The sequence below is a fragment of the Apteryx mantelli genome, chromosome 3, assembly GCF_036417845.1.
Source record: "Apteryx mantelli isolate bAptMan1 chromosome 3, bAptMan1.hap1, whole genome shotgun sequence".
Taxonomy (NCBI): Eukaryota; Metazoa; Chordata; class Aves; order Apterygiformes; family Apterygidae; genus Apteryx; species Apteryx mantelli.
This window is the reverse complement of record NC_089980.1, coordinates 99055337-99066350: the sequence shown is the minus strand read 5'-3', so window position 1 is coordinate 99066350 and position 11014 is coordinate 99055337. Positions and strand designations below refer to the sequence as shown.

The 11014-nt window shown below is 45.6% G+C and overlaps 1 protein-coding gene across 1 annotated transcript; it reads right to left on the bottom strand.

Annotated features, from left to right (window-relative positions):
* Positions 1 to 5263: 5263 nt before the first annotated feature.
* Positions 5264 to 10161, bottom strand: CGA (glycoprotein hormones, alpha polypeptide). The gene is made up of 3 exons (XM_013948834.2): positions 10062 to 10161; positions 7011 to 7195; positions 5264 to 5562 (listed from the first exon to the last, which is right to left on the bottom strand). The coding sequence occupies exons 1-3, from the start codon at positions 10159 to 10161 to the stop codon at positions 5485 to 5487; spliced, it is 363 nt and encodes a 120-aa protein (XP_013804288.1). The 3' UTR covers positions 5264 to 5484.
* Positions 10162 to 11014: the final 853 nt, after the last annotated feature.

The window sequence follows — 11014 nt, the reverse complement described above, 5'->3', positions numbered from 1 at the left end:
GCAGGAGGCCTTGACTTCTCCTGGGAAAAGCTCGTGGGAAAAGCTCCAGCTAGGAGTGGCTGCTGCTAACGAGCTCTCTGGGTTGCCCCTGACCAGAGGGGGTTGGGGCCTTTGATCCCAGTGGCCCTTGATTGGGCGGTCAAGCACCCTGTGAGTCAGTGCTAGGGAGAGGCCTATATAAGAGCCAGGCCTAGAGCGCAGCTAACAGAGGCAGCGAACAGATGCAACAGTTTGCGCAGCAGTTTGCGCAGAAGGGCGCGCGAAGGGACGTGTGAAGGGACCTTCATTTCTGTTCCCTGTGGTGTACACTTCCCCAATATGGTCGTGACACGCTGCACAGCACATTCCCCAGTGGCTGTTGGAGTTGCTGTGTCAGAGGCTTGGACCCAGACCGACCCTCTGACAGTAGATGCAGCTCTACAGGTCTCAGGCTGCAGGGAGTGCTTGGGGCCTCTCCGGGAGGCCTGGGCTGGCAGCCAGCTCTCCTGCAGGAGGTGTGCTGCTGTTGACGAGCTGTGTCGTCAGGTAAGGGAGTTACAGGAGGAGGTCAGTAGGCTGCGCAGCATCCGAGAAGCAGAGCAAGAGATAGACAGGGTATTCTCGGAGACTGTACAGCTCCAGGAGTCCCAACCCCCTGCAGCAGTGGAGTTGCCAGAGGGCTCTGTGCCGTGTGAAACGGTACATCATAACATCATAGAAGAAGGCTGGAAACTGGTCACTGCTCGTGGGAGGAGAAAGGCTCCTACTCCTCCTGAAGACTTGCAGCTGAAGAACAGGTTTAGTGCCCTCCAGGATGAGGAGGAGATGGGCATGGCTGCCAGGGAAGTACCTGGGACAACAGACCCTGTGCCCTGCCGGAACGCCCGGAAAAAGCGGCGGGTGATTGTTGTGGGGGACTCCCTGCTGCAGGGGACGGAGGCATCTATCTGCCGACCTGACCTCATGTCTAGAGAGGTTTGTGGCCTGCCGGGGGCTCGTGTGAGAGATGTCATGCAAAGACTGCCAAGGCTCGTCCATTCTTCGGACTATTACCCACTGCTGCTCTTCCATGTGGGCGCCAATGACACCAAGGGCAAACTGCAGACCATCAAGCAGGATTTCAGAGCTCTGGGGATGGTGGTCAAGGGTCTGGGAGCCCAGGTCATCTTCTCCTCAATCCTGCCAGTGAGGGGGATGGATGAGAGGAGGAGAAGACAGACTTTCCAGGTTAACGACTGGCTGCACCGCTGGTGTTGGCAACAGGGTTTTGGTTTCTACGACCATGGGACCCTGTTTGAAGATCGACAACTGATGGCGAGAGATGGGATCCACCTCACGAGGCGGGGCACGCGGGTCTTTGCCAACAGGTTGGCCAACCTGGTAAGGAGGGCTTTAAACTAGGAAAGATGGGGGAAGGGGAGAGTTATAGTGACAGGGTAGCTGGCAAAAGACTGCTCAAGTCAGGATGCCTCCAGCAGGTGAATGCAGCCAGGGAAGTGCGCATGGGATGTGGCTATGGAGGACCCTCTTGTATCCCTCCTGGGAAACCTGCATGCTCGATCACCTCCCTGAAATGCCTGTACACCAATGCACGCAGCTTGGGGAACAAACAGGAAGAACTAGAGATGTGTGTGCGGTTGCAGGGCCATGATCTCATTGCCATTACAGAGACATGGTGGGATAGCTCGCATGACTGGAGTGCTGTCATGGATGGCTACGTACTTTTTAGGAAAGACAGGCCAGGAAAGCGAGGTGGTGGAGTTGCTCTTTATGTGAGAGAGCAACTAGAATGTATTGAGCTGTGCCTAGGGGTGGATGAAGAGCGAGTTGAGAGCTTATGGGTAAGGATCAAAGGGCAGGCTAGCATGGGTGACACTGTTGTGGGTGTTTACTACAGGCCACCTGATCAGGATGAGGAAGTGGATGAGGCCTTCTACAGACAGCTGGAAGTAGCCTCACAATCCCAGGCCCTGGTTCTCATGGGGGACTTCAACCACCCCGATATCTGCTGGAAAGACAACACAGCTAGGCACAAACAGTCCTGGAGATTCCTGCAGAGCATTGGTGACAACTTCTTGACACAGGTGGTGGAGGAGCCAACAAGGAGAGGTGTGCTGCTGGACCTCGTACTAACAAACAAAGAAGGACTGGTGGAAGATGTGAAGGTTGGGGGCTGCCTTGGCTGCAGTGACCATGAGATGGTGGAGTTCAGGATCCTGCGAGGAGGCAGCAGGGCACCAAGTAGGATCGCAACCCTGGACTTCAGGAGAGCAAACTTTGGCCTCTTCAGGGACCTACTTGGAGGAATCCCATGGGTGAGGGCCCTGGAAGGAAGGAGTGTTCAAGAGAGTTGGTTAATATTCAAACATCACTTCCTCCAGGCTCAAGAGCGGTGCATCCCTATGAGTAGGAAGTCAAGCAAAGGAGGTAGGAGACCTGCATGGATGAGCAAGGAGCTCCTGGCAAAACTCAACCAGAAGAAGGAAGTATACAGAAAGTGGAAAGGGGGACAGGCCACTTGGGAGGAATATAGGAATGTTGTCAGAGTATGCAGGGATGCGACGAGGAAGGCTAAGGCCCGTTTGGAATTAAATCTGGCTAGAGATGTCAAGGACAACAAGAAGGGCTTCTTCAAATACATCAGCAGCAAGAGGAAGACTAGGGAAAATGTGGGCCCTTTGCTGAATGGAGTGGGTGCCCTGGTGACGAAGGATGCAGAGAAGGCAGAGTTACTGAATGCCTTCTTTGCTTCAGTCTTTACTGGTCAGGCCAGCCCTCAGGAGCCCCAGACCCTGGAGGCAAGAGAGAAAGTCTGGAGAGAGGAAGACTTTCCCTTGGTGGAGGAGGAGTGGGTTAGAGATCATTTAAGCAAACTTGACACCCACAAATCCATGGGCCCTGATGGGATGCACCCACGAGTGCTGAGGGAGCTGGCGGATGTTATTGCTAAGCCACTCTCCATCATCTTTGAAAGGTCATGGAGAACAGGAGAGGTGCCCGAGGACTGGAAGAAAGCCAATGTCACCCCAGTCTTCCAAAAGGGCAAGAAGGAGGACCCAGGGAACTACAGGCCAGTCAGCCTCACCTCCATCCCTGGAAAGGTGATGGAGCAGCTCATCCTGGAAGCCATCTCCAAGCATGTGGAGGAAAAGAAGGTGATCAGGAGTAGTCAGCATGGCTTCACCAAGGGGAAATCATGCCTAACCAATCTGATAGCCTTCTATGATGGAATGACTGGCTGGGTAGATGAGGGGAGAGCAGTGGATGTTGTCTACCTTGACTTCAGCAAGGCTTTTGACACTGTCTCCCATAGCATCCTCATAGACAAGCTCAGGAAGTGTGGGTTAGATGAGTGGACAGTGAGGTGGATTGAGACCTGGCTGAATGGCAGAGCTCAGAGAGTTGTGATCAGTGGTACAGAGTCTAGTTGGAGGCCTGTAGCTAGCGGTGTGCCCCAGGGGTCAGTACTGGGTCCAGTCTTGTTCAGCTTCTTCATCAATGACCTGGATGAAGGCACAGAGTGCACCCTCAGCAAGTTTGCTGATGATACAAAACTGGGAGGAGTGGCCGATACGCCAGAGGGCTGTGCTGCCATTCAAAGAGACTTGGACAGGCTGGAGAGGTGGGCAGAGAGGAACCTCATGAAATTCAACGAAGGGAAGTGCAGGGTCCTGCACCTGGGGAGGAATAACCCCATGCAGCAGTACAGGTTGGGGGTTGACCTGCTGGAAAGCAGCTCTGCTGAGAAGGACCTGGGAGTGCTGGTGGACACCAAGTTAAGTATGAGGCAGCAATGTGCCCTTGTGGCCAAGAAGGCCAATGGTATCCTGGGGTGCCTCAGAAAGAGTGTTGCCAGCAGGTCGAGGGAGGTGATTCTCCCCCTCTACTCAGCCCTGGTGAGGCCACATCTGGAGTACTGCGTCCAGTTCTGGGCTCCCCAGTACAAGAGGGATGTGGCACTACTGGAGCAAGTCCAGCGAAGGGCCACAAAGATGATTAGGGGACTGGAGCATCTCTCTTATGAGGAAAGGCTGAGAGAGCTGGGCCTGTTTAGCTTGGAGAAGAGAAGGCTGAGAGGAGATCTTATCAATGTGTACAAGTATGTGAAGGGAGGGTGTCGAGAGGATGGGGCCAGACTCTTTTCAGTGGTGCCGAGCGACAGGACGCGAGGCAATGGGCACAAACTGAAACACAGACACTTCCATCTTAACATGAGGAAAAACTTTTTCACTGTGAGGGTGACAGAGCACTGGAACAGGTTGCCCCGAGAGGTGGTGGAGTCTCCTTCTCTGGAGATATTCAAAAGCCGCCTGGATGCAATCCTGTGCAATGTGCTCTAGGTGACCCTGGTGGAGCAGGGGGGTTGGACTAGATGATCTCCAGAGGTCCCTTCCAACCTCAGTGATTCTGTGATTCTGTTTTAGTGCTACCTTCACAGCATCTGCTGTAGGGAACCCTCTTGCAAATATATCTGAGGCTTTTCAGCACAGCACATTTACAATCATAGAAGGACTGATGTTCTCATTCCAGACATCAGGGCTAAGAGAAACAGAACTCATTTACCTCAGGTCCCCTGGGCAGGCTCCAGACTGGCAAACAGTTCCTCCACAGGCACTACTCCAACCCACTACAACTGAGCAAGTGCTATCTCTAAAATCCCAGTTCAAGATTTTAAGGTCATGTCTTCTGAACACATATTCTGAGGTCCACTTCTGGCCTAACATACACCCTCCCTTACACATTTGTATACTTGGAGCTACCAGACTGCATTTGGGACTTAATGAAGCCCTATACCATGCTTCTCAGACATACCTTAAATAGCTAAATAGCTAATAGCACTTCTCTTTTTCACCATTGCCACACCAAATTGTACAAATCCTCTACAGCAACTGATCGTGCATCCATTTATCTATATGGGAGGAGAATAAGTTCAAAGAAAAATAAAAGATGGCATAGAAAGACAGAGCACTGTGAATAGATCATATACCATTAAACTTTCTGCCCACAAGGAAAAGAAAAAATAGGAGAAATGGGAGAAACAAAAATGTGGATCTTCAAAAAAATCTAAACATCACTAAAAGAATAAGAAGAAATTATTGCTTCTTTTTCTGTCCACTTTCCCATTCCTCCCTTCTTCCTTTCCTCCATCTCCTAAAAAAAACAAACTAGAAATTAACTCCAGCAAAATCTTTTCTTTATGTTTTAAGCTATTAAATCATCATTTTTTCTCAAGAAACATTGATGATTTAACTGACAGTTTATTTTAAAAATAGATCAAGCCTTTGGTTGTCATGCAAGTGCTGTATTTTATCCCTAATGGAAATAATTAAACTTACTTAAATGCACGAAGAAGCAAAGAGAAAATAAAACAGCCATCCATCTTATTGGAAGGTCTACTCAATATCTTGACCAGAAAACATAAGATTTTACACAGTAGTGCTATAGAAGCTGAAAAACAAATATTCCATTCACCATTATCCTTGATCATTAATAAAGGGAACGGCTTTAGGATTTATGATAGTAGCAGGTGCTGCAGTGACAATCTGTATGGTTCTCTATCTTCACATTGTCCTTAAGGGTAATCTGAAAAAAAGAAAACACACATGTAACAAATTATTATAATTAGCTACACTGTTAAAACAGCATTCTCAAGAAAAAGATTTCTGAAGCCTTTTTCTTAAACCCAAGCAGCACACAAGCCCTTTGGATATGTGTACTAGAACAGCATCTGAATGCCATTTGGTAGAACTGCATCATCAGTGGCTTTCAGAGCCATAATTAGAAGGGTTTCAATAGTGACCTGCAGTTTGGTGTCCTTAATTTCCTAAAGTGTCTCTTTTTTGAAAGTGTCAAGTACCCAAGCTATAAAAAAATCAGGAATTCTCTTTAGAATTTTTCACGTGGAGACTATGAAAATATTAAAAATGTGAGCCGTTTTTATTTTTAATCTCAACCAAATTCTAGTATTGCCTGAGGGAAAGTATAATGTTGGTGATCTAAAAAAAGAACTATCCACTACTGAGATGAAGATCCAGCATGGGCTGACCTATAGATTAAGATAACCAAACTGTAGGTGTCTACAAGTGAGTCAGGTGTTCAGGTTCTGTTCAGTTGCCAGCACAGAGATGTCGACCGACACCTAGGTGGGCAATCCCACCTAGCCTCCAGCTGCCACTCCAAAAGGTCTTCCACAGGTTCCATGTCTGCCAGCCACATGCAGATGCCTTGAATACCCTAGGGTAGCTCAAATGGCACCAAATCTCTATGAGTGGGTAACTGAACCGAGCCTCTAGCCAATACACTCGATGAGCCTGATTCAGATCACTGTAAGATAGATACCTTAGCTCATATCAACTATCTCACCCTTCCCTACATCAAAGTTAAAGTTTCTTCATCTGTAGCTGAATCACCCCTAAAATAATCAGCTTTAGCAGAATCTCTAGTAGAACATTCCAGATGAGGCTGTTCAATGCTGTAAGTAGTTACATATGTTTATAGTTCCTTCTTGTGTTATACAGTTAAAAGTAAACATAATCCTCCTTAATCTAATGAGTACAGATGGTTTTGGTCCCTCACTCCCAAAAATGTAATTGATAATACTGACCAGTTGCCTTCCCACAGGACCCCTGACTATGCAGGAAAGAAGCAAGGAAAATCACTGATTAAAATCAAACGCAGACTGCATGACATTTAAGGAGAAGGTGCTCATCCAGGAGAGTTAAAAACAACGGAGAACATGTATTTAGCACCAGATCTTCAGGTGATGTGAATCAAAGTAGTTTCACTGAAGTCTATGGCACTGCACTAATCTCCATATCCCAGCTGAATTTCAGACCCTGTACTGGTTGACACTTACATTTCCTCTTTAGAAAAAGAAAAGAACTCAAGTGCAAAGGACATAAATGCCAAGGATGTTTTCCTCAAACAGTTGTTCAGTGTCCTCCAGCAAAACTATGTTGTTTTCTATTCACTGATATAGTTAAATATTGTATCCTACAACTAGCTTAAACTGGTCTTATTCACATCCTTACCTTGGTAAAAGCCTTTGCTACACAGCACGTTGCTTCTGACGTAATGTTCTTTGGAACTAGCATTGTCTTCTTTGACCTCATTGGCGTGGGATAGGCCCGTGAGAAACAACATCCAGTGCACTGGTAAATGGGTGCTCCTGGCTTTGAGAAGAATCTGTTTTCCCCTAGCTTGCACTCTGGACAACCTGCCATAGATACATAAGGAAGAGATTTTTACCTCATCTCTAGCTGTATTTTTATTTCCAAAAAGAAAAGGAAAGGGCAGATGGTAGGAGGAAGTACCAGTCGCGTTCTGCTGCTTGACATTTTCAGAACAGAAAAGAACAGAAACAAAAGCTCTCCTCCTTTTAAGTCCTTGAACTCTGCAACACACACCATTTATAAAATTACTTGGAGAGTGGCTTTCCAGGTAAAGCTCAAGCATTACCGTGTTTTTTTTTTTCTAACTTAATGTTGTTGATAGTTGGTTTTTTTTGTACATCTATTACACTAGCTCTCCCTAAACACTTGCTATTATCTTTAGATAGCTAAATAGCAGCAGCAGTATTTGTAGCACTTCTTAGGCATTGTCTATTTTCAGGCAAGATTCTGTGATCAAGAATTTTAGAAATGACCAGCGATCATGAGATTTTTGTAGCTCAGATTTTTCTATATTCAGTTTGACATTTATTAAAGGAATCCAACTGGCAGAAGGTAAATGCTCAACACCATTGAAAATCAAATCATTTTAAGTGTGAAAACAGGGTTTTAACAGAAGTGTTTACGTGTTAGGTTACATAAGTAAAGGCTAATTACAGTGAACACAGAAACCCAGCAATGATGAGAGGAATGGTGAGAGGCAGAGAAACCCTTCTAACCTGATCAGTGAAAATGGACCACATGACTTCTAAGACCATCAAAGGAGAAGGTTTAGCCTGTTGTCCCTGGTGGGAAGCCACCAAAATGAGACACCCAAACAAGCGTTCTCCCTGCAAAGCTTTGTGGACTGAAAGGGCGATTGCCTAAAGTGGTGAGGGGTTTATTATGGGATGCAGAGGGAAAAGAATTTGAGGATTGTGTAAATCTTGTTATAGAGTGTTTTAAGGGAATTGTGGGAATGTGCAAAACTTCTTTTATGGGATTTTTAGGGGAATGACCAAGGATGGGGAAAGAAAGGGATCAAGGAGGATAGGGGAGGAACAAGCATGGGAAAACAGAAGGAAAAGGGGATAAAAGGGGACAGTTGCATGTAAACAGATTGCTGGTCAGTACACTTGTCTGAGCCCTGTGCTTTATCACCACAGTCTATCATATATTCTTATTAACTCCTATTTCTAACCATCTTTTTTTGTGGTGCACTCTATTTTGAGCCTCTCTGTGTGTGTACCTGCTAGCAAACATCAGGCTGGACTATTGGGCACGTATGAGGAGAGGTCTGAGTGTCAGCCACTGGAGTAACAGGCCATGATCCCAAAGGTCTTGCAGGTCCAGGTGCAACTGGGAGAGACCAGGGTCTTAGGGCCAGCTACTAGACAGAGCTGACTGAGTATCTAGGACTAGCTACTGGATAGACCAATACTGTGTCTGCATGTATGAACACTAGCAGACCTCAATCCTGATCAGCCAGAGGGGAGAAACAGGATCAAGTCATGTTGTTCATATTTATGCGAGTGCTGATGTTTTTTGAGTGGGTGTTGATAAAGGCACTGTTTTCTCTGTGTGTTGATCTGTGTGGCTGGCCTTGTTAGTAAGGAGTGCATGCATGTGCCCTTATTAGGAATACATGCTCAGCCTCACTTCTGGCTGGATCTGGGAACAACGAACTGAAGCAGCCTCACATGTATTGGGTTGGGACAAAAGATATCATCTGTGTCATGAAGTCTGGCTACCTCTAACATCGAGTATATGCTTAACCACTTTACTGAATAGGGATTAATTTAACCAGAACTATGCAGGTGTCTAACTGCATCACTGAAATGTGGCCTCATTAACACAATCACCTTCTCATTCGTAAGTGATGTGGTCACTCCAGAATGAAGTCAAGAAGAGAAGGGGATAAGCTTAAAACTGATCTGAATGAGGCCACTAAGGAGTCAGTGAATCAATGATCATAACATATACATGAAATTCTACCAGCCTTTCTTTATGTGCAGATTTTATGGAAAAAAATATTTGAGAAAAATTGCAGACTTTTACAGCTTTCATAGACAAGATCCAGGAGTAAAGATTTTTGCTGCATCTTTAAGAGCTGCAATATAGAAGTCACAGGGATGGTGTATCAAGGTGCAGGAGAGAAAGGAGTGATCAGCCTGAATTATGGAAATCTCTCCAGTGTGAATTATAGACTGACATACTGCCAGGAATCTCTAGTGAATGCTGTTCCATACTATGACTTTGCCTCAGTATATCCATCCTAGCCCTGACTCCAGCACAAGGGGTCCTTCAGAGCAAAACTTCTCCTTGCAGCAATGTCTGTATTGGGAATTCCTTCTTTGACATAGAATGAAGTTTCTAGGGTCGCACCACAGTGTTCCTACCCTTTAATCCAGTGCAAGGTGCTACAGCAGAAATAAAGGTCATACTTCTTGCTGTATTTATACACATGAGATTAATTTCACAAAACTAAAAAAAAAAAAACACTCAAAGTCCCTCTAAAATGGTTGTAATATGCCTCTTCTGTAGAATGTTACAATGTCAACATCCCACATCCTGGGGTCTATAGCAGAAATATATTCTGAACATTATGAAGAGAAGCTATGGTTCTGCCATTCTTGATGCTACAAAGTTGCCAAGTACAAAAAAAATTAAAACATTTGCATCTGAAAATATTTCAGGGATTAAGATTACCCACATTAACATGAGAGCATTGTCATCTGGGAAAGATTTCTGACCTGCAAAAACCAAGTTTAGAGAAGAAATAGGAAGCATACTTATGGCAAAATTGTCTTGGTTCATTATATCTTCATATCTCAGTGCCAATAAATGCAACTAAATGTTAAGATTTGTTGTGAAAGATTAATTAATGATCTTTATAAAAAATTGTCCTATTTCTGAATGTTGAAAGCAGCTTACCCTGCATGAGGAACTCTCCATCTGGGAAAGAATGAAGAAGATGCAGAAATACAGACAAAATGGCCAAAGTGACAGCTGCATACTTCCCGTAGTAATCCATGATTCTTCTGGAAATACAAATAAACACATTTTTAAAGGACTGTTTTGCATTGGATACAGTACAAGTATCAAAGCTGCATACTGATGCAGCATTCAAAGCAAGTAATGGAGACAATTTAGAACCAGGACCAGAAACCAAAAATGTAGTACACTGATGTGTATTTTACAGCCTCAGAAAATTGTCTTTATCACCATCATAATAAAATGGTGCTTTTCTGAATATTAACATAAACCACAGCACATTAACTTCAAATGCTGTAACTGCCTAATATTTACGGTAGGCTGGATAAAGCCAGCAAATGATTATGGAGAAGGCAAAACAATCTCTAGAATCTGAGCCACGAAAAGACTAATTTCAGGGAAAATATACCATTTTCAGGGAAAATAATTTCACATGGGACATAATATCCTGAGCCAAGAGTCAGATATTTGTCCATACACTGACCTCTTTAGCACCTAAATCCCCATAAAGAGATTTTCACAGTCCTGTCCCTAGGTAGAAGAAAGCTCCTCTGGTCTATGCAATTATAGAAAACCACCCCGCAAGTAACCTTGATCCCATGTGGTGGAATATGTGCCTCTCAGGAAGGCAGCAAGCTCTGGGGCAAGGGGAGAGGCAGAGCATGCTGTGCTGCGGAGGGCCCAAGGAGCAGTGGTGCCAAGGGGCGGCTCAAGAGGGCTTTGAACAGCCCCAGGACACCGGCATCACGCCGAGGCCTTGGCAGGGCAGCGCAGTGGTGGAAGAACCAGAGGACATCCGGAGTCACTGCAAACTTCTGGGCTGGGGTTTCTTTTAGGTTTTGTTTTACTGACACAGTAAATTGGCTTTTGGGTTCCAAGTAACAGATAAGAAT

Bases quoted from the DNA above. Each gene is read 5' to 3' on its own strand.
- CGA (XM_013948834.2), bottom strand. From the start codon at position 10,161: ATGGATTACTACGGGAAGTATGCAGCTGTCACTTTGGCCATTTTGTCT. The intron at 7,196-10,061 runs GTAAGCTGCTTT...TATCTATGGCAG, and splicing joins TGGAGAGTTCCTCATGCAGG to GTTGTCCAGAGTGCAAGCTA. The intron at 5,563-7,010 runs GTAAGGATGTGA...TCTTTTTTTCAG, and splicing joins TAGCAAAGGCTTTTACCAAG to ATTACCCTTAAGGACAATGT.